The 24,252-nt window shown below is 44.1% G+C and overlaps 1 protein-coding gene across 1 annotated transcript in view; it reads left to right on the top strand.

Moving 5' to 3' along the window:
• Positions 1-628: 628 nt before the first annotated feature.
• Positions 629-24,252, top strand: part of LOC310798368 (uncharacterized protein) — a gene marked incomplete at both ends in the record, with an annotated part of 92,189 nt that continues 68,565 nt past the window's right edge. The window contains one exon of the mRNA XM_083660908.1: positions 629-1,594. Coding sequence (XP_083517034.1) covers positions 629-1,594 — 966 coding nt within the window. The remainder of the gene's footprint in view (positions 1,595-24,252) is intronic.

The raw sequence follows: 24,252 nt of genomic DNA, 5'->3' as shown, positions 1-24,252 counted from the left end.
CTCAGTGTGACTTCATTCTCTATTTTTTTGTTTCCAAATATCATGAGTTTTGTTTTACTTATATTCAAAGATAATTTGTTTACATCAAACCAAGTCTTAAGTTTGTTCAATTCTCTTTCCATTGTCTTCAGAAGCTCTTCCAGATTTTCCCCATGGCAGAATAAGTTTGTGTCATCCGCGAACAAAACATAATTCAAAAGGTTTGACACATTACAGATGTCATTGATGTATAAAATAAAAAGTTTGGGACCCAAAACTGATCCTTGAGGAACTCCACATTTTACTTTCTGCATATCCGATTTATCATTGTTAATTTGTACATGTTGATATCTATCTTCAAGATAACTTTTTAACCAGGAATGTGCTACCCCTCTAATACCATAATATTCCAGTTTTGTCAGTAATGTTTCATGATGAATCGTGTCGAAAGCCTTTTTAAGGTCTATGAACACACCAGCTGTATATTCCTTATTATCAGATGTCTGTTTACACAGACATCTTCAATACATCTCTAGCCCTAGCCACAGTCCCACTTTGCTTTAAGCGGTCTATCATTGTCCCAGTGCCCAAAAACAATAAACCATCATGTCTGAACGATTATCGTCCAGTGGCACTGACCTCAGTGGCCATGAAATGCTTCGAGAGGTTAGTAAAACCACACATTTGCTCCTCCCTGCCCAGCTCATTCGACCCCCTCCAATTTGCGTATAAACCCAACAGGTCTAGGGATGACGCCATCACCAACCTCCTGCACACCTGTCTAACCCACCTGGACAAGGGGAGGGGGAACTATGTGAGGATGCTGTTCATTGATTACAGTTCAGCATTCAATACCATAGTCCCCCTCCACCTGGCAGCAAAGATGAGGTCACTGGTGCTCAATACTCAACTATGTAATTGGGTCCTAGATTTCCTCACCGGTTGCCCCCAGGTTGTGCGGGTGGGCGGTGGCGTCACCTCGAGCTCACGGACCCTCAACACAGGCGCCCCCCAGGGGAGAGTCCTGAGCCCGCTGCTCTATAATATCTACACACATGACTGTGTGGCCTCGAACAGCTCTACTACCATCATCAAGTTCGCTGACGACACCGTGGTGCTGGGTCTGATCTCCGACAATAACGAGCAGGCTTACCTCAGCCAGGTAGCGGACCTAGCGCTGTGGTGTCAGTCCAACAACCTGTCCTTGAATGTTGGTAAAACAAAAGAAATGGTGGTAGACTTTAGGAGGAAGAAGAGTAGCGGGTACACCCCACTGACCATCGGGGGGGAGCCTGTGGAGAGGGTCTCCAGCTTTAAATATCTAGGGATGCACCTCAGTGAGGATCTCACTTGGAGCCTACACACCGAGCACACGCTTAAGAAGTCCAGGCAGCGCCTGTACTTCCTCCGGCGGCTGAGGAAGTTCAAGGTCGCACCATCCATCCTGAAGACCTTCTACTCCTCAGCCGTCGAGAGCGTCCTCACTGGGTGCATCTCAGCCTGGTACGGAAATAGTACGAAGCGGGACCAGGCAGCCCTGCAGAGGGTGGTGCGCTCAGCGGAGCGCATCACCAGAGTGTCTCTGCCCACCCTCCAGGATATATATTCAAAGCGGGTGAGAGCTAGGGCTCAAAAAATCCTGAAGGATCTCACACATCCTGATTCTCACTTGTTCACCCTGCTGAGGTCCGGGAGATGCCTTTGCAGCCTGAAAGCAAAGACTGAGAGGCTGAAAAATAGTTTCTTCCCCCAGGCTGTCCGCATGATAAATGCAAGACAGTAGAAACTGTAGGACGTTGCCATGCTTTTTTATTATTTTTTCTAAAATTATTTATGGTTCGATTATGGTATTTTTATGCAGGCCGTGTTAGGCTACTGCTTTTTAAATTATTTGGTCTTTTTACTTAGGATACGGTAAAATACTGTACAGCACTTTATGATCAGCACTTTATGACTCTTATGTTCTGTGTCTTTTATTGTTATTATTGTTGTTTTCTTTCTTTCTTTGACACAGTGTAAAGGCAGAGACCAAATCCTATTTCATTTCACTGCATGTTTTACCTTGTATGACATTGTATGTGACAAATAAAGTACCCTTGAACCCTTGAATCAATGGCAGTGGAAATCTGTTCTGTCAGTTTCATCACTGCCATGGAGGTGGACCGATTTGCTCTGAAGCCATACTGTTGGTTACACAATAGATTGTTTTTTCCAATGAAATCGTCCAGTCGGTGGACAAATAATTTCTCTAGAATTTTTGAGAACTGTGGAAGCAGGGAAATGGGTCTGTAATTTGTGAATAGGTGTCGATCTCCATTTTTATAAATTGGAATTACTTTTGCTGTTTTCATGCTGTTTGGGAATATACCTGTTTGGAAGGATTGATTGCATACATAAGTCAGTGGTTTTACAATATATTGTATAATATCTTTTACTAATTTCATATCAAAACCCATCCAGTCAGTGGACTTTTTGTTTTTGCATTTTTTCACGATATCAATAATTTCCTGTTCCTCAACCCTACTAATAAAAATGGAGTGTAGATTGTTTTGCATGGTGTCTCCAATTTTCCACGTTCCAGCTCCATCACTCTGCTCCACAATTTTATTTGCTAGGTTGTTACCAACATTGACAAAAACGTTATTGAATTCATTTGCTATATCTATAGTTTTATTTATAATTTTATTATTATCTTTAACAAAATAGTTTGGTATCTCTACTTTTCCAGCACCATTTTTTATTATGTTATTTAACACTTTCCACATACCCTGGGTGTTACTCTTATTTTGCTCCAATAATTTATGATAGTAGTCTTTTTTGTTTGATCTCATAATACTTGTTAATTTATTTTTATATATCTTATATTTATTTTCAGCTTCCTTGGTTCTTAATTTTAAGAATCTTCTATATAGGACATTTTTCTTTTTGCATGCAATTTCTATCCCCTTCGTGATCCAAGGTTTGTCCACTAGGAGGTGCTGTCTGGTGTGTTTTCTTAGTGGGCAGTGTTTATCATAGGCCATCCTTAATGTGGTCAAAAACACTTCATATGCTTGGTTGGGATCGCTAATGACATATACCTCATTCCAGCTTTTAGTACTCAAGTCCAGCTCAAGGGCAGCAATGGCTTCAGGTATTCTATGTCTAGTAAAATTGCATGTATTTATCTTTTTTTCCGTCTTTGTTTTAAAGACATTCTGGAAAACTGCAAATACAGGAAGATGGTCACTTATGTCATGTAAAAGTAGTCCTGCTTCGATATTTAATTAAATCTTATTTGTAAATATATTGTAACGTATCGGTGATACGCCAAGGAACGGAGAGTTGTAGTTGGTACAGGGTCTTTATTCACAGGCTCCTTTAGCTCCTAGCAGCTAGCTCACACAGCTAGCTCTACACACAACAACCGGTCTCAGCTCGCTCCATAGCTAGACTGACATCCGGCCCACGGCCGCTGGTCATATATACCCCCCTTCCCCCTAGGAACACACCCACACACATTAGTTCCTAGCTGCAGTTGAGACACTTCTATTGCACATCACATTACAGGTAATACCTGGATTACCTGGAACACTACATACTCCTCACCCAACATTAGTCAATGCCCACATTGACACCCACAACCCACACATATCCCCCTGTACCAAAACACACCACCCCACAACATTTTGTATTCCCCCAATTTGTCTCTTATTATTTCACTACTTCTTAATTTTCGTTCCACCACCACCATTTGCATTTCTTTTAATTTCTTCCATCTTTTCCCATTCCTTTAAATTCAACCCACATTTCAATTATCTTTTTACACACATTTCAATTTAACTCAAACCCATTTACGTTTTCCCCTTCTTTTCTTTACACTCATTTTCAATTCAACCCACATATCATTTCAGTTCGACAATAACCCCAATCATTTACCTTATTTCTCTTTTCCCAGCAACTTCTTAATTTTTCATTTAAACCACCATCATTTCCATCCCCCCTTTCAAAGCTTCTGTCCCACCTGAAGCACATTACAGTCAACACAGCTAAGGCAGTAGTCCTCTACGTCTCCCTTCATCTGTACCCAGTAGAAAACTCGACAAAGGCGGCTGAGTGTTTCTTCAGGCCCTCGATGCCCCTGACCCCTGCGGCCCCTGTGCGCCCCCCGTAGCGCCAGTCCCCGCAGGCAGCTGGGCACCACCACGACGCTGCCACTCTTCCCGCGCCCATCCAACCCCAGAATCCCCGACTCCCTCACCCTCAGGTCCGGAAACAACTCCCACAGTTCCTTCGTGGTACTTGAACACATGCACATCTCCTCCAGGCGAGGCCGGCATCCGGCCGCCACCCACCTGCGCACCGGTCCAACGCTAGCGTCCTCCGTCTGTCTGCGTATCCACTCCTCCAGATCGACATCCTCCATAGTCACTTTCTCATCCTCCCGGTCTTGCACTCGCTCGTCCTCCCGTCCCGCTCCCCCAGGGGGCGGCGTGTTGAGGACAGCAGGGCGGACACCATCGGCGTCGATCTCCACCTCGACTTTCTGCAGTGCAGCCGTGGGGGTTGTGTAGCGGCTTGGTTGGGCCGGCTCCTCCAGCGTTGACCCCTCTCGCTCCCCCGGGGACACGAGCGCCGCTCCCCCGACTGTAACAGCATTGCAGGTGATGTCGCTCACTTCCCTCTGGCTGTTCAAAATGATCCCCGCTCTCCTGATGGTCTCGTCGCTGATGATGATGTCCCCCTCTACCGGCTGGTATGCAGAGCAGCTAGCCTGGGCCGGCTCAACAGTCACTCTCCTGCCCAGAACAATCGGCTCTGTACTGCCCCGTTGCTCCGCTGCTTGTAGCTCAGGCTGCTCCACTGCTCCGCTACTCCGCTGCTCCTCTGCCTGTTGCTCCGGCTGCTCCCCCGGCTGTGTGTCTCTTCCAGCGTTCGCACTCTTAGTGCAGTCTCTAGCTAAATGTTCAGGCGACTGGCAAGTCCAACAAAGCCTCACCTGTCCGCCGCCTGCACGTCTCTCCTCTCTCGCTGTCTTCCAGTCCCCGACAGCTTCTCGACACTCTCTAGCTATGTGTCCCGATCCACCGCATGCCCAGCAGGCTCCCTGCTGTCCCCAGTACCTTTGCTCCGCATGCCCGGTCCGTCTCCCGGAACCGTCTCGGCACCACCTCGCCTCGTGGCCCGGTTCTCCACAGCTCCAACACAGTCTTTGCGGCTCCTCCGTCCGCTTCTCTCCGTGCTGCGCGACCTCTTGTAGCAGCTCCATAAGCCCCTCTGCCCAGGCTGGTGTCGCCTCCAACAGCCGTCTGATCTCTTTCAACACACGGGTTTCCATGGCCGCCAGCGCCGAGCTGATCTCTGTCGTCAGCTCTTCTTTTCTCCCGTTCGCCGACAGGCATTCTTCTAAGCGCACCATCACACGTGGCGCTCGTAGCAGCTAGCTCACACAGCTAGCTTGCTACTGCTAGGTCGCTCGAGCCTTTGATCTCCAACTTTTCTCCGCCGTTCCTCCTCACTCTCTCCCCTCTCGACCGAAATCAGGCGTTACCGCTTCACTTCTGCACCAATGTAACGTATCGGTGATACGCCAAGGAACGGAGAGTTGTAGTTGGTACAGGGTCTTTATTCACAGGCTCCTTTAGCTCCTAGCAGCTAGCTTCACACCGCTAGCTCTACACACAACAACCGGTCTCGCTCCCTCCATAGCTAGACTGACATCCGGCCCGCGGCCGCTGGTCATATATACCCCGTTTCCCCTAGGAACACACCCGCACACATTAGTTCCTAGCTGCACTTGAGACACTTCTATTGCACATCACATTACAGGTAATACCTGGATTACCTGGAACGCTACAATATGATCAATCAGCGTGGCAGTATCTGTTGTGATTCTACTAGGTTTTGTTATGACTGGAAATAGATTATGGCTGTACATTGTGTTAATGAAGTCTGTTGTGTTTCTGTCCCCATGTAAATTCAAAAGATTTACATTGGTATCGCCACACAATATCTTGACTTTATTATCACTCACTTTATCCCATATGCTTGCTAACTGTTCATTAAAAGTGTTCACAGAAGTTCCTGGTGTTCTATATACACAACTAATAATTATGTTTGATATTTTTTCGAGTTTTATTTCAATCGTTACGCATTCCAAAATGTTTTCTATAGTTTTTGACATAGATTTCACCTTACTGCATCTAAAAGCAGTGTCAATATATAAGGCCACACCACCTCCTTTACCTTCTCGATTGGTAGTGAACAACTCATATCCATCTAGTTGCATATCATTAACTTTTTCCTCGTCCAACCAAGTTTCAGATATTGCAATTACATAATTTTTTTTAAACTTACTCAAATAATCCTTCATGTCCTTTAGTTTTGTGTATAGACTTCTTGTGTTAAAATGAATTATTGATAAGGCACCATCCATTTTTATATGATTATTGAAACCCTCCTCTGTATAGTACTCACATTTTATATTTATATTACTGTAGAAATGGCTTTCAGGGTCAATGTAATTTGCTATATCATACATTTTATACTCGTTCTGGTTGCTCGTCATCATACCCATTTGTAGAGTTCTTGTGCGTGCTGCCTACAGCCGCATCAGCAAAATCCTCTTCATCGTCGTCTGACTCGTTTCCAAACGGAAACAATAGGTTTGCATCATTTTCAGTCATTATAGTCAATGTTTTATTTACCCGTCAGATTCCTCATTTCCAGCCAGCTCTGCAGGCATCACCACGGACGGTAACCCGGTAGACCAGACCGCCTGCAGGTTCTCTGCTGGCGCGCTGATCCGTGTCCCAGATAAGACCAGTCCGCTCGTCTGGACACTCCGTACCAAACATGTATCCATCGTCCAATAATCCGATCTTGATAATAGGAAAAAGAAGAAAAAAGAAAAAGAAAAAACAGACAAAAAAAGCAATTTGTCCAAAAGGAGAAAGAAAATTAATTGTCCGTAGGTTACAGCAACACTGGCATAACTCATCTGTATGGGTCCAAGTCCTTGAGCTCTCGTATCGTGATGATTTTGGCCTCCTCCGGCGATCCATTTAGCCTTATCATCACTTTACAGTTACGCGTCCCCGTTCCTTGAATCTTGTTTTCTTTCCTTAGCAGACGTGCATGCCAGGCGATGTCTGAATTCTTCTTGGTGAGGTGTTCGTTCATGTACACTCCTGTGTGCTTCAACTTCTTGCCCTGCTTCATCAGCTCAGTCTTGTCCTTCCGATTTACAAAACGAATGATTATGGCAGGTTTTGTGTTTCTGTCCCTCCTTGGGAGCGTATGGCAAGCCGCAACATTGGTACTCTGTATCGTTATATTTTTTGATTCAAAGAACTTTATTACTTGCCGTTCCAACGTTTCCAGCTCTTTGGGCCGGGATTCCCCGGCGGCTCCTTTTTCTCCAGCCATTGAGGCATATGAGCGATGCCTCGTTTCCAGGCCTGTTACAATCACGTCCTCCATTCTTGTATATTGCTCCAGTTCCTCCATTCTTCGCTCCAGACCATCAATTCTCGCATCTTTTTCCTTCACCAGCGTCTTTAGTTGCTTAACTTCAGCTTAACTTCAGTAGCCTATATTCAGCAGCTTTATACATAAAGCTATAATTGTGTCCAGATTAACAATTTATGCTACATTTTCAAAAAATATAATACTGCCGTGAGTGGGATTTGAATTCGGGATCTACAATTTACCAGCCGGCTATTCTACCACTATGCTATCTGTTCACTGAAATATTCCGCTGTACTTGGAGTAATATAACCTACCGTTTCAAAACATGGACCCCTTGTTCTTTTTATACCGGTATAACATCCATGGAGTCGGGACAGTTTTAATAAAAACAAAAGCAAATTTAATTCAAACCTTAATCTGGAAGAATGATTGAGGGTCCCCTCAAAATTTACAAGTGTCACCACCAGCCTATAACGTTTGTTTGCCAGTGCTCCTGCACACACACAGGCTACGGGACACGAATAGCCTATACCGTCGATGGATTATGGCAGAAACTTGTTTTTTATTTAAAACGTTGGCGTCAAGTCTTTGTGGATCCCACATCACAGTGTCCGTCTACAATGAATCTGTGCTGCCGGCAGTTCTCGCCGGGCTCGAAGAGAAAGATTTTGACAGTGAAATTCCCAGACGTTTGGTGGTTAGGTGGCGCTGTTGGCGCCGCTCACCAAACGTCTGGAAACCGAGACTACAAAGTAGCCTGTTATGAAAAATAAAAGACAAGTCGTTCGAATAAAATAGGGATTTCAATTAATTTGCCCAAGGGTGACTATGGGTGATGTCCCAATTAAATATATTTTTAGTGAGTCTCTGATCAGACATTCTGACCAGTCTATTCCAAAGTCCAGAAATGTCACCATAGGGTGTTTGGGTGGGTTTGACGGGCCGCCATTTTTTTTTACTCCTTCCGAGGTTAGCTGACAGTGTGATGTGATAGAGGTCGTCTTCCTGAGCGCGTGCATATATCGTTTGTGCTGCCACTTTCGACACAGGGGTGTACAGTGTCCAATATTTGTACAGAAATGACAATATGAATGACCTCTGGGTGGGTTGACGGCCTGCCAGGGGCGGAGCGACCCTATCAGCCCACGGGGGGCGAAGCTCTTAGGGCCCCCCCCCCCCCCCCCCAATTAAGGCCGGCGGCGAAGAAAATTTTGCCTTTTTTGCATGTTTGAATCTGTTTTAGCCATATTTAGTGGAACATCTAAATTTAAACACACCAATGTTATTGTCTATTGATTGAATTGCTGGCCTGGCATGCAACACAATTTTTTTTTTGGATGGGAGTGGGCCCGGGGCGGGCGCACCCTCTGCCCCGGTGTACGCTCCGCTACTGCGGCCTGCCATGTTTTTTTACTCCTCCCGAGGTTAGCTGACAGTGTGATGTGATAGATGAGGTCTTCCTGAGCGCGTGCATATATCGTTTGTGCTGCCACTTTCGACACAGGGGTGTCCACTGTCCAACGGCAGTCCCGAAATGTCACCATAGGGCGTTTGGGTGGGTTTGACGGGCCGCCATATTCTTTTTTTTACTCCTACTGGCCTTAGCTGAGAGCGGGATGTCATAGAGGAGGTCTCCCCGAGCGCGTGCATATGTTTGGCAAGCTCCCACTCTGAACACAAACCTGTACAGTGTCCAATTTGTAAAGGCTAGCACTCCAGTGAACAGGTTTTTATCCATTTACATACTGAGAAGAGCGTTCTCAATGTTATTAAAACAGTTGGTGTTAAACAGAAACATCATTTGTATTGTATACCTTCGTTTAGATGCTTTGTTTATTGTTTTAATCTGCGAACTAACCATTTTTCTATGCCTTTGAAAAACATGAATTACGCCGCTTTTACTCTGAAGGCTGAAAGTCCAAACCGGAAGTCTTATATTCGCTAGCGCCGCAAACCGGAAGTCTTATATTCGTTTACGAACCGGGGCTGTGCACAGGGCAGTGTAGCTCCAAGTTCCAACATGACCATCACAAACCACGAACCGACGGTGTTGACTCCGGTGAGAAACAGCTTTCCGTGTTGACGTTGTGAAATAACGTTAGCTTCACTTGGTTTGTTGTATTCAGTGTTTTCAGGATATTTTACGTTGTTCGTAAACTAGTCTGAGGCTAACGTTAGCTCTTGGGCTAGCTAATGCTGTGCTCGCATTTACAGTATCAACGGCATCAGTCTCCACTCATAGCTAAATCTGAACACTTGGTAAATCTTTCTTTGGTGTAACGTTACATATCTAACTGATCTGAAACAGCTGTGATGTGTGATGCACTGTCTGTAGCTCTGCTAGCTCAAACAAACAGGAATATCGTTCCTTTATCGCAAAATAACTGGGATGTGGAGGCTAAATGACATCACATCCGTTTTGTTAGCGTTCCATTTGCAGAAAACTTGAGCTGGGAAGTTCACTGTTCATTGGTCAGATCCAGTCGCTAGCCAGGCTAGCCATTGTTAGCAATAAAATTGACAACATGGCATTTCGCGGCAATTTGCGCATACAAACACTGCAGCCTCATGTCCACACAGATAGATGTTAGGCAGTGCTGTGTGTACAGCTGATTTAATTAGACATAAACAAAACAGAAGTGCTAAACAACATTACTACGATTATACTACTACTGTTGTTGCGCGGCGCAGCCATCTTGGATTTTTGAGGTTGGGGCTGCTGAGACTCCTACGAGTTTGGAATGGGACATACCAGCTCTGATGACGTCACCGCCCAGCTCATGACCTTTGAAGTCGTAATCGTGCATTCCTTTATAACTGGGGACTGGTAATCTTACGACTTCAAAGGTCATGAGTTGGGCGGTGACATCATCAGAGCTGGTATTTCCCATTCCAAACTCGTAGGAGTCTCAGCAGCCCCAACCTCAAAAATCCAAGATGGCTGCGCCGCGCAACAACAGTAGTAGTAATCATAGTAATGTTGTTTAGCACTTCTGTTTTGTTTGTGTCTCATTAAATCAGCTGTACACACAGCACTGCCTAACATCTATCTGTGTGGACATGAGGCTGCAGTGTTTGTATGCGCAAAATGCCGCGAAATGCCATGTTGTCAATTGTTATTGCTAACAATGGCTAGCCTGGCTAGCGACTGGATCTGACCAATGAACAGTGAACTTCCCAGCTCAAGTTTTCTGCAAATGGAACGCTAACAAAACGGATGTGATGTCATTTATCGTGCGTTCCTTTATCGCAAAAGAACTGGGATGTGGAGGCTAAATGACGTCACATCCGTTTAGTTAGCATTCCATTTGCAGAAAAGTTGAGCTGGGAAGTTCACTGTTCACTGGTATTGCACATTACAATAAAAAAGAGGTTTATATTAGCTACTCACCCATGCTATAAATCAGATCTAAAGTGTAAAAAACCACTGCTCATGTGATCAGCGTAGTGCAGAGCGGGGCTTCAGTGTGGCGTCCTGTGTGAACGCAAATAGGCGCCTAGCGTGCATGAAGCAATGCCTATATGCTAGGGGTGCTCCAAAAAATCGATTCTGAAAGGATCGCGATTCTTAATGCCACGATTCCTGGATCGATTCCAAACTCCCAAGAATCGATTCTTTGTATTGTAATTTTTTTTTTTTTTTACAGTGCACATGAAGGCAACATGCAAGATACCGGCTGAATAAGTGTCCAAATGTTCATGTCATTTGTGTACTGTACTGCCACGGTGCCACCACCTCTTGCACTTAAGAACTCTGGTTAATGTATTCCCCCCAAAATCTATAAATCCTTCTTAAAGTCTACAGATCCCCCCCCAGCCTATAAATCCATCTTATCTGAAGAACATAAGGGGGGAATTCCCCCCTAGTTTGCAAAATGAATTTAGGCCCTGACTGTAATACTTCAGAAGTTGAATTTGAAGTTCAGCATTAATACATTTGTCATTTTTTGTCTTAGATTTACCTTTGTGTGTTATTGCAATATAAAACTACATAATTGAGAATCGATTCTAGATTCAGGAATCATGAATCGTTGGAATCGAGAATCGTTGGAATCGAGAATCGATTCTGGAATCGGATCGTGACCCCAGGAATCGGAATCGGATCGGATCGTGGCTTAGCCGGATCGGAGCACCCCTACTATATGCCTAGGCGTAGCTTAAAGCGTTGCTTAAAGCGTCGCTCTAGGCGTGTGTGTGAACGTGGCGTAAGCTCTGCTTGGGGCCAGACTTTGATGGAGATATGCCTCCACCAGATCAGATGAAAATATACATTTCATACTGAAATAGGCTACTGACTGATTCTTCCTAATGTGTGCATTTGTTTATTTGCTGTTAGGGCTGCACAATAATAAATCGTATTTTAATCATCATTGTGATTTTCACAACTAAATAGCATGTGGTATTTACTGAATGGTATTTTAAATCACACAGGGTAAAAGGTTATATTTCACTTGAGTTCTTTGAATTCACCAATGAATAGCAATCACATTTGAAACTAGATAGCATATAAATTTCACTGAATGGCATTCACTTTTAATACTAGTTATCGTATAATGTTCAGTTAATGCAATTTAAATCCCACTGGTCATAGGTTACATTCACCAGAACGCATTTAAATTCACAACTAAATAGCATAGAAAGTCTACTGAGTGTTGCTTAAATCTCACTGGTTAGCACGTAATGTTCACTAAAGGCATTCCAAATTCACCCCCAACATTGGAATAGCATCCCAGATTCAGACAAGCCAACATTTGAAAAGCATTTCCCCTCTGGTATGGTGGCTACCCTGTTCATATATAACTCACTTGAACTCAATTGAACATGACCATAGTCAGTATACTCTGATTAGTCACTATAACTCAGATGGATAACCTCCAGTCAAATCCCAACACATGTTGTATGGCTACAGTACATTTGAATTAGTTACTGTAACTTTCAGTAGAAGTTGATTGTGGCTGCATGTGGCCTTCTGCACCCATTCTAAAAATAGCTGTCACGGCCGCTCTCTCATGCGCCAACCTGTTGCTTAACGCAGTGAAAAGAGGAAGTGTTTTCTCCCCCCATCCAAATCTAACACTCCTTGTTCAAAGTAACGCTTCCACAAGATCTTATTGTCCAGGACTTGACATGATCCAGCTGAGGGCTGTGGCGATTCACTTATCTCCCGATTCGATACTATCACGATTCTTGGGTGCCGATTCGATTTATATTGCGATTCTTAAGTATTGCGATTCTACGATTATTGCGATTCGATATTACGATTTATTGCGATTTTTGTTAATTTTTTTCTTTTCTTTTTTCAGTTTGTTTGCTTTTTTACACTAGATTAGAACATGGGAAAAGTTGAATCATACACTAGAGACTGTATATTATATCATGAGTAGGGCTGGGCGATATAGTTAAAAACAGGGGCGGACTGGGATCATAATTCAGGCCGGGCATTAGATACCAAGCAGGCCAGGCCGATATGGGCCGACGTGCGTGAAATTTGGGCCGTTTGAAGCCCAATTTGGGCCGTTTGAAGCCAGATTTGGGCCGTTTGAAGTCCAATTTTACAATGAGATGCACCCACTTTAACCCTGAAGTGTAATTATTACTTCAGACTAACTAATAAAGTAATAAAACCACTAGTAAACCAGTAGGCGGCGTCTGGCCTGCTGTTCAGTGAGTGGCCTGACTGCAAGCACCAATTTTTTTTTTTTTTTTTGCGATTATCGATTCTGGAATAAAAGATCGATTCAAAAAATCGTGACATTAAAAATCACGATACTTAGGTGAATCGATTTTTTCCCCCCACCCCTATGAGATAAAGTAAATAACTCAAATGTCATTTCCTTAAGTAGAATGGCATGCTTATAGGCCCTGTTCCGTTCATTTAAGTCCTTTTGACCTCTCAGCGGGACATGAGTGTCAGCCACCAGCTGTACTGTAGGTCGAGCGGGCCTCAAACCACTGGTTTCCTCCCCAGATACAAATAGATTCACTCTAACCTAGGTTCACTGATATAGCTTCCAAGATGGCGCTCCCTATGTGCGCCTCAGTGTTTTGCTCCGTAGCGGTTTTTCTTATTTTGTTTGTAAATATTGTGTTTTGTTGTAACACCCGGGGCTCTTTCACCAGAGAAGAGCTCATGAACATCAGGGAAACAACTCCTGAGGACTTAGTTCCAAATTTTCTTGTATCTTCCCTGGAAATACTGGGCATTTTGGCCAAAGGTGGGCTCACCTGGGCACGGAGACGAAGCCTACTTCTTATCCCTGTATATTGATGTAACCGCTATGCTGCATACAGACACTAAGACAAATTCCTCGTATGTAACTTGCATACTGTGGCAATAAAAGTGATTCTGATTCTGAACACTTGCCTTGTTTACGTTCACACCCCAGCCAAATAAACCACTTTGCAATTGTTCCCAGAATAAAATGCCGCCTTATCAAATTCCCAGCCAGATAAAATCTAGTACAATTGTTCCCAGAATAAAGTGCTGCCTTATCAAATTCCCAACCAGATAAATTCCAGTACAATTGTTCCCAGAATAAAATGCTATTTCATCAAACTCCCATATGAAGTGTTAATAATAATCCCATATAATCCCACAGTGCATGAATTCAATTCAAATGGAAAACGCCTCTAACCATCTTCCATAATAAGTGAACCTAGTTCAAGTTCAAGTTCAAGTAGCACCGATCACGTTTTTTGCCACCGATCACCGATTGCCGATCACCTATGAGAAATATCTGCCCAACCGATCATCGACCGATCACCGATTACCGATTACCGATCACCGATATATATATTTATTTATTTTGTAAGCAGCTATAGCAGTCTATTATAGAACAGTTTCCATTTTACATATAGGCCTACATTTCATGCATCAAATTGAAAGTGCAGCACATTTTCTTTTTTTTCTACATCAATATTTTATATTTTGTAGGCTAAAGGAAACCGCCAACATGATTTTTTGTGTGTGAGATAATTGGAGCACAAGACTGTGTTGAACTAAATGGCTAGTAGTTCAGTCCAGTTCCCTCAGTTCAGTTTATAAAAGAACAAAACTCATTCCACTTCGGGATTTCCATGTTACCAGTTCAATGCAGTTCAGTTCACTCAACAAAAATACTCAATTTTCCGGGATTTCCCTGTTACACAAGAAAAATAACTTCGACCCAAGTTAACTATTTTATCGATTAAGCTAAAGCGGCTAAAGCTAACCGGAGCTATTAACGTTAGGAGGATACACGCAAATATGGATCAAACACGGACTTTACAGCATGCAAATGCCTCGGTAGGCGGGAGGACTGGAGGTAACTTCTCTCTGCTGAGTCTGCTCATCACCAGCTGATGTGTGTGATTCAAAGACGCAAGGGGTGTGTTGACAGTCTGGTGTCGTGTGTGGACAAAAAATGTGCCTCGCGACCTGCTTGGAGCACTGTGCCACTACGCTCTATCAGCCACTACTGTAAAACACCCTCCCTCGCTCCGGGGGGAAAATGTCGGCGATTGAGCCAGAAACACAGTCTGAATGAAATTGAATGTAACGTTCCCAATTCTATGTATTACATTCTAAAAACTTAACGGCAACATTTTGGAAGGCTAAGCCACACAACTAGCTCGTTGTAATCTAACATCATGCTTCAAAAGATGGAGAACTGGCTGTGTTACGACGATGAGGATGCAAAACATGTAATTTGCATTAGGGATGTCAACGGTTAACCGTTAATCGATTAACCGTCGCTAACGTCGTTGTTCGGTTATTGCTGTCGGTCTATCAGTTAATATTTAAAAAAAAAAAAAAAAAAAAAAAAAAATTTTTTTTTTTGTCTATTTACTCAATGAGCTCATGCCCAAACAAGGCGTGTCTATTTAGATGCTGAAATGTTAATGCTTTTTGTGTTAGAAATTCTAACACAAAAAGAATTTGTGTTGAAATGTTGATGCTTTTTGTTAATGCTTGTTAATGCTTTTTGTGTTAGAAATTCTAACACAAAAAGCATTAACATTTCAGCATCTAAATAGACACGCCTTGTTTGGGCATGAGTTCATTGAGTAAATAGACACACACAAAAAAAAAAAAAAAAAAAAAAATTTTTTTTTTTTAATATTAAAAAATTATGAATTAACCGATAGGTTAATCGATTATTAGCGTCGGTTAATCGAAAGTGAAATTAACCGAAAATTGACATCCCTAATTTGCATGTTTCGTTCCACCCATGTTTCGTCCGCGCTGCCAAATTCAATGGAATGAAACGAATCTTGTAGCCTTGGACGTAGTGAAGTGTTTTTGATTGATTTGTTCATCGGACTCAAAACGGTCTCCGCTGATAAGACACGGAGATCTCTGTTACAGGCAGGCGCTACGCCTCCTCCTGACCAGTTTTAAACATTAAAACACCTGCGGCTTAGTCCAGTGCTGCTTATATATGTAACAATCATTCAATTTAGCTGCTGCGGCTTATATTCAGGTGCAAAGTACGGCTGACGAAAGCAAAGCGTGTGCTTTGCAACACAATAGGCTCTTTCATACACAGATCGCGGAAAAATAGCCGTTTAGGAGTCCCGTAAAGCCAGCCGCCTCGCCACAGAAATTGCTTTCACACAGAGCCAAGCAGCACGGCCACATTACCGTGCTGCTCTGTACTTTCAGGTGAAATCCCCCGCTCCCGCATTGAAAGGCGAGCAGAGGGATTTCCAGCTCCTCCTAGCCCAAATTAATATTTTCATAGGTTAGTGTAGCCTAGGCTACTGTATGATGAACGAATTCAATTCAACAACAGACTTTCCTCCTTCTCCTAGTCCGCTGAGGAGATCTGTATCGGCATTTTCATTGGCTGTTTGCCGATATCATAACTTAATAAAAAAATGCGCTAATTTGCGGCTGCTGCACCTGGAAGAATCCCCTCCTACAGTAGTTCTGTGTCTGGAGCAATGTCCCGCCCACAGCGCTATCTGATTGGTTACACATCAAGCAATAGCCTATCAGAGAGCTCAGAGATGAAATCTTGACACCTCACCTCAGTGCTTTCTGTTCAGCCGCAGCCTGCACTAGACAGGGGGACAGTGCGAGGCTGCCTGAAGCGAGAGCAGCGGACTAGTTGGCTGTTGTAACTGTAACACTCACACTGTGTTAAGGTAAAGCAGCAGATATTGTCATGCCAAAGTTGTAATAAAGTTAATATACATAATAATTACCTACGCTGACATTGCAAAAACACCACGATCTTATGAGCGATTCCTATGAAGCGCTGCCTCGCACAGTGGTGTGTGGAGATAGGTCTGTCTATCAGTCTACTTTTTTTACTTTCACTGTCACTTTCTTGATACATGAGGTGATTTCCCCTGTAATTTTTTTATGAATGAGCTGACCATTCGCACCTTTTCCGGCTCGCTGCGACGACCTTTCAAGTGGAGGCGGGTTGTCCGCCAATACGGCGATGTGACAACCTTTGGTGCCGGGACAAAAGGCGTACAAGAATTACCCACCAACGCGCGTTTATGCCTTTCACATCGGAGCCGCGAATCCTAATTTCCGCGCATTTTTCGGCTTTCATGGCCGGTGTGAAAGACCCTAATGATATAAACGTTAGAGCACAATATGAAAGTTAAACGATGGACATTGAAGACATGAAAATGGGCTGCTTCATGTTTCTCACGTGCAGCATGATCGGCTATGCAATCGGCGACATTAAAGGAATATCGGAAACAGCAGATCACATATTTGAGGTCCAAATTGGCCGATACAGATTGCGTGCCGATCGATCGGTGCACCCCTAGTCATATGTATAATACAATGTATAATACAATGAAATTCTTTATGCTCTGAGCACCCTCAGCCTTACATACACAAGGACATGGTCACAAAGACCGACAGAAAAAGGGGTGTAGACCTACATAACTATGTAGGCTACACGTGATACAGACATGTCTGTACACAGTGCGTGTAGACATAACACAAACCACAATACAGTACAATACAATAATGGTGCACAACAAAGTGACAGTGCGTTGCAGTGTGTGTGAGTCAACTGTTCAGCAGCCTGACTGCCTGAGGGAAAAAGCTGTTACTGAGACGGGTGGTGTGTGATTTGATGCTCCGGTAGCGTTTTTTGGAAGGGAGGAGTGAGAACAGGGTATGAGCGGGGTGGCTGGTGTCTTTGATAATGTTTTTGGCTTTCATTTTACAGCGAGTGGTGAAGATGTTATGGAGGTTTGGTAGTTCTGTGCCGATGATTTTAGCTGCTGTCTTCACAGTCCTCTGCAGCAGTCTGCAGTCCTGGGCGGTCAGGTTGCCGTACCACACTGTGATACACCCTGTCAGAACACTTTCTATGGTACAGCGATAGAAATTCACAAGGCCTTTGGTGCTCAAGCCAAATTTCTTGAGGCGCCTCAGAAAGTACAGTCGCTGCTGTGCTTTCTTGAGGATGCACTTGGTGTTGAGAGACCATGTGAGTGTGTTTGTGATGTGTGTGCCCAGGAATTTAAAGCTGTCCACTATGTCGACAGATGACCCGTTGATGGAAATGGGGGTGTGAGTGACTTTGGACTTTCTAAAGTCAACAATGATTTCTTTGGTCTTATTGGTGTTTAGAGAGAGGTTGTTGTTTTGGCACCATAGCGTTAGATCTTCTATTTTTCTCCTATAGGCCCTCTCATCACCGTCGGTTATTAATCCGATCACTGTGGTGTCATCCGCAAATTTTATGATGATGTAATTTCCAAATCTGGCGACACAGTCGAAGGTAAACAAAATGTACAGCAGAGGACTGAGGCAGCAGCCTTGGGGCGCGCCGGTTCTGGTGAAAATGATAGATGAACATCTATTACAAATGCGCACAGATTGTGGCCTGCCTGTCAGAAAGTCAAATAGCCAGTAACAGATGGAGCTGCCCAGACCAAGGCCCCTAAGTTTCAACAACAATTTTGATGGTACAATAGTGTTGAATGCGGAGCTATAGTCAATAAACAGTAGTCTGACATAAGTGTTTTTCTTCTCAAGATGTACCAGGGCAGTGTGTAAAGCAAGACCTCAACAGATCTGTTTGAACAGTAAGCAAACTGTAATGGATCAATGCTAACAGGAATAATGCTTTTTATGTAAGATATAACCAGTTTTTCCAGGCACTTCATGATAACAGAAGTCAAAGATGGCATTGCATGTCGCATTCTGATCACGGTGTGTACGCCTGAAAATGAATTATTTCTAAACTTTCACTGAATAAAATCTATTCTCCTATAAATGTATTTTATATAAATGCATTCGCTTTAAGGGGGAAAATTCATTTAGAGGGTTTTAGCATAGAAGGCAATGTACGTCACCTTGAGCACATAATAATGCTCCCTCTATATCTAGGAGTGTGGCTGTGAGAGCAGATTAATTTCTGATATGTCAACTGTAGGGGTGCACCGATCGATCGGCACGCAATCTGTATCGGCCGATTTGGACCTCAAATATGTGATCTGCTGTTTCCGATATTCCTTTAATGTTGCCGATCGCATAGCCGATCATGCTGCACGTGAGAAACATGAGGCAGCCCATTTTCATGTCTTCAATGTCAATCGTTTAACTTTCATATTTGTGCTCTAACGTTTATATCATTGTGTTGCAAAGCACACGCTTTGCTTTCATCAGTGTACTCACCTCCATGCACACACCGCACCAGACTGTCAACACACCCCTTGCGTCTTTGAATCACACAAATCAGCTGGTGATTAGAGCAGACTCAGCAGAGAGAAGTTACCTCCAGTCCTCCCGCCTACCGAGGCATTTGCATGCTGTTAAGTCCGTGTGTATTAAAGTCCCAGATTGACACGGTGGTACTGTGGTAGTCGGGGTAGTGCACGCGCACACACAGACAATTTCCACGCAAGCATTGATGTTCCCGCGGGCACTTTGAAGGAAGCGAAAGTGTCCGGCTGAGTATGTGGATGTGCGCTCCGTTCAGACGGACTTTCTTCCTTTCTTTGGACAGTTGAACATGTTCTAATCCCCTTCTTCCATGTGTGCGTATATGACCAACCAGTAAGTCATTATTATGTTAATATTCCTGTATTGCATTCCCTTTTGGTTTTAGATCGATCTACCTGCAATCATTGCAATAACGTTTGGCGTGCACTTGCGGTTTGATTGTCTGTTGCGCTAATTAATGCCACTACTCAGATGGAGTTTAGCTCGTGTGTAGCTTGTGATTCTGTTGTTTCTCCCGTCATGTAACCCTGTCACCATTATGTAGATCGCACTCATAGTGCTGCTAATTATAACACTGTAACTCGGCCTCGATGGGCGGGTCGTTTTGATGTTCGTTCGATGCGGATCCCAATGTATGACGGTTATTGTGCATAACCCCGGTTCTATGAGTAACTCTTTAAAAGCCTGTTTAACGTTAGCTTAGGTAATGTTATTAATAGATGGGCAATGACAACACGTGTTAACAACACGTTACGTTACGTTGATGAAACGCACTCACCTTGAAATCTTTGTAGAGGTCTGGATGTCGGTCTTTTAGATGCTTCGCTAAGTTGGATGTGTTTCCCCCTTTCAGCGTTTGCATACAGGTTTATCGGGTTCAATTATTACTCCATGCTCATCAGTCGCTGCAGTTGTTGTTGTTGAAGAAGCAGATGCGGGTGCCGCCGCCATGTTGCATGTTGTTCTCCTGTGTGTAGTGTGTGGGTAGGTAGTCACATGTTCACGGCTGCGAGTCTTAAAAAAAAAAAAAAAGTTGCCAGATAACTGCTGATTTACAGCCCAAAAACAACACAAATGAAGCAACCAGATTTGCCTCCTCGGTTCCCGTCGGTACTTTGGGTATTGGAGGAAAGCGAGTACCGTCACGTTTTCAGAATGTTGGTATCGACTTGGTACCGAAGTATCGGTTCTCATGACATCCCTACTCGGATGTGGGACAAAACAAGCGGACCGAGATCGCCAAGAAAGGGTGGTCTCGGTCCGCTTTAAACAAACTCTGGTGCGGTTCATTTGTGGTGAGAACGTGAGCCGACCTCGATCCGCCACAACTGCAGTAAACGGTGCGCATTTTTTGATAAACCAGCTGCCGTAGTCAGCTGCGCTGTGAGTAATGGCCTGAAGAACGAACATTTTTATCGTTTAAAAACAACATCTTTCAGATCCTGTTTTGGCGACTTGTGACTTGCATCGATAAACTTTGGGGGATTTTTGGATCATCACATCAGCAGTTTGAACTCAATCAACTTACCTCGGACCATGGGAAGCAACGTTAATGTGTTGAATCTCTACAGATTTTGCCTGTAAATTGTGTGCGGTGTGCTGCTGCGTAGCGGGTGCTGCTCCCTCTCTCCCTCCCTCTCTCTCCCTCTCTCTCGCTCTCTCTGGTCTCCATTCAATAAATGAAAACAAATCGTGGTAATCAGAGCCAGCCTTCTTTGTGATAAGATTGTCTAGTTCAATCAGACAATCAGACTGATTGCATGTCTTCCTCGAAATGTCCGTTATTATTAAATTATTTATTAATATTTTATTCCTGACAGGACAGGTGTTTATATAGCCTATGTCTCGGCTAATCCTCATCTCCGTGATAGTAGCCTAATAGCAGAATTTGCGAGGGTCTTTGATCTTCTATCTCCAAATTCCCGATAGCCTAAATAGGCTAAATAAATACATAGGCTACATAGCATACATTAACACATTGAGTGCCAGCGACGCCATATGGCGTCATTAGAAATTTACCGTAGAGTGCCAGCGACGCCAAATGGCGTCAATAACTCGAAATTGTTTTTTTGACGGGGGGGTGTCCATCTCAGCTTCTTACATCGCCTCTTACAATATCAGAGCTATTGAATGTGTCTAACCTATTTTACAGAACCCTTAGGTGGCGACAGCGCTCTCCAGATGAGAGAACGTGGAGTGAAACACATGAAGAAGTCATTGGGGAAAAGGAAATCGCATCGCATCCGTCCGTATGCAGCGGCTTCATTGAAGCATAACGTTTAGCTGTGCCCCTGCAGCAGCCAATCTGCTATCACAATTGAGCACCTCGGTGTCCGCTGCAACAGCCTCCGTGTCCGCTGCAACACCCATTCGCATGATCAGCCGTGGATTTGTTATTATTCTCAAGTGGAAGCATGGGAGCTGGTACACGCGGCTGTAAAAAAGCTGGATCTAGCGGACTTTTTCAGTGCTGAGCACAGGCAGAGCAAACAGCAGAGCTGAGCCGAGCAGAGCAGAGAGACACTCCTCCCACAACGGGGGGGGGGAGGAGGAGGGGGGGAGGTGGGGCACGCAGAGCAGCACACAGCACTGACCCAGACAGCAGGACAGGGTTGGCAAACGCAAGCCAGAATATCCGATGCCCACCAGCAGCAAAAGATCAGCAAGAAGCTGCAACCAGCAGCGCACGCAGGGGCCAGCGCTGCTGGTTTCAGCTAAAAATATTATTCTTCCAAACAAAATTCCCTTGCCTTCACTGTTTTATTGAAGGAAATTATTTTTGAGGTGTGACTACATCAGAAAATTAGCTTCAGAGTCAGTAATGTGCTTGAAATGTTTAATTTCACAAAAGGCTCATTATCTCAGCTCGTAGAAAAAAAGGTCTGTTTTTCGTTCAATCAAGCTATCTTCTCCGGCTCATAACTAAAGAACGGAAAATGGGATCAATAAACTTTTTTTTGCAGGTGATAGAAGAGAGTCTCATCGTTATTTGTGCGTGTTCAGTGTTTACATAGTAATTATTAAAGAAATTATATGACTGTTTTAAAATGCATTGCGGCCTATGTGGCACAGCAAGCAACCTTTTGCCCAAGGGCCGTGGCACTCAAAGTGTTAATAAATAAATAAAGAACTTTCTCCCTCTCTCTCCCGATGCCTCCCTCTTTCGTTCTTTCTTTCTTTCTCTCTTTCTCTCTCTCTCTCTCTCTCCTCGCACCTCGCACGGCGCACGCCCGACATAGCCTAAAATGTAGGTCTAACAAAACGCATTTTTATAATCATAATAGGAAAATCTCTGGGAATTATTTTGTCCATCCCGAGAGGCTATTAGCCTATCAGAGTGTTTGCTGGCCAATCCAGGAAGTTTGACAATACTATTTGGACCGTTTCATTTGTGGCTGTGTGAACACAAACGAACCAAGGCACAAATGCAACAATTGTATCAATTAAGTACCTGAATCGGAACAAAGCAAACGACCTACAGGTGTGAATACACCCTTAAACACATAAACAAAACCTGATTATAAACCTCATAATTACTAGGGATGCGCCGATCCGATACTGGTATCGGGTATCGGCCCCGATATAGCACAAAATTCTAGATCGGGTATCGGTGGCAAATGGCTCTAGATCGGGTATCGGTGGCAAATGGCCTGATCCATAGACCGATCCATAGGGGCCATTCTATTCACTCTAATTCTATGTATGTGCAGCGTGTGATGTCATACGCTAGCAACGTGCTCAGCACGCCTGCCTGGCTGTTTCCAAACAAGCTGATGTAGGCTAGGCTAGGCAGCAGCAGCTAACAGCATGGAGCAAGCCAAAGGATCCCCTATTTGGAGGTATTTCACTCTAGCTACACCAACCAGTTTGACACAGGGCTCGACATTAACACATTCAGTGCCAAGGACGTCTGTGCACGTCCTAAAAAAAAGTAACGTTCAGTGCCAAGGACGTCTGTGGACGTCCTAAAATCATAATTCATATTATTCCATAATTCTGCTGTTTAAGGTCGTACCCAGCCAGTGAGCATGAATCCCTTCAAGGGATCACACGGCGCCACCTTAAACATCGTCACAGGAGCTGCTCCACCCACCTCAGATCCTTTACTTTGTACAGGAGACAGCGGAGAAAGCCGTGGAAACCGATGCATGATTTCTGCCAGAGCCGTATATATTGCTCCGTCTACAGCGAGAGTGGGCTCGGCTGCATCCGCGCTCACAACTGAGCTCTTATGCTTCTATCTATCTCCACACGATTTCCGATGCCGAACGGGCCAAGCCTTTTCGTTCAGTCGCGTTTGCCAGCGCGCATCATTTCCTTGATGCCCATCAAGGAAATGATGCGCGCAGCAAAGCTGGGATCTGTCCGGGGCAAAAACGGAGTCGAGAAAGCAAACTCTGTGCGTGTGGGAGGAGCCCGCAGCTCAGAGGTGGAGAGGGGGGGGGGGGGGGGGGAGAGGGGGGGGGGGGGGGGGAGAGGGGTGTGTGGCTGCACAGAAACCACACCACACGCCACCACATCAGAAAACACCAGCCAGAGTCAGTGAATGTGCTCGAAATTAGAGTGCAAAAGGTATTCATAAAAGGGGCTATATCTTGGAAAGAAAAAAAAAACGACAGAAAACCCTTGAAAGTGCACTTTTTTGAGAGGCTGTAATTTCATAATGGAACTGTCTAGAAACAAAATTTCTTCTTTGGAAGAAGCAGGAGTGTTCAATCTTTCATTAAAGTCCAGCCCCGTTAATATAGCCATAATAGAAAAAATTCTATAGCTGTTTTCAACTGAATGGAAGTGAATCTGGCACAGGCTCCAGACAATTTTACTGAAGCGCTGTGGCACTGAATGTGTTAACAGCTGCCCAGTTGATAAGGTGACATCACACACGGACCCTCTCTCTCACTCTTTCATCTCCCTGACGCAGCCCTGCTTGATTAAGAGTAGGGATGCACGATATATCGGCAATCATATCGGTATCGGCCGATGTTAGTCATTTTTTAACATATCGGTCATATCGGTATCGGTCAGATGTTGCAATGTTAATATCGGTTATCATTATCAGCCAAATTCTTCACATTGATATTAAATAATGCAGTAAATCTATGATTTATGGGCTTTTCCAAAGGCTTTGCAAATAAAGA

The sequence above is a fragment of the Poromitra crassiceps genome (genome assembly GCF_964638095.1).
Source record: "Poromitra crassiceps genome assembly, chromosome: 2".
Classification (NCBI taxonomy): Eukaryota; Metazoa; Chordata; class Actinopteri; order Beryciformes; family Melamphaidae; genus Poromitra; species Poromitra crassiceps.
Note: the sequence above shows the minus strand (reverse complement) of the source record. Positions and strands in the feature narration are given on the sequence as shown.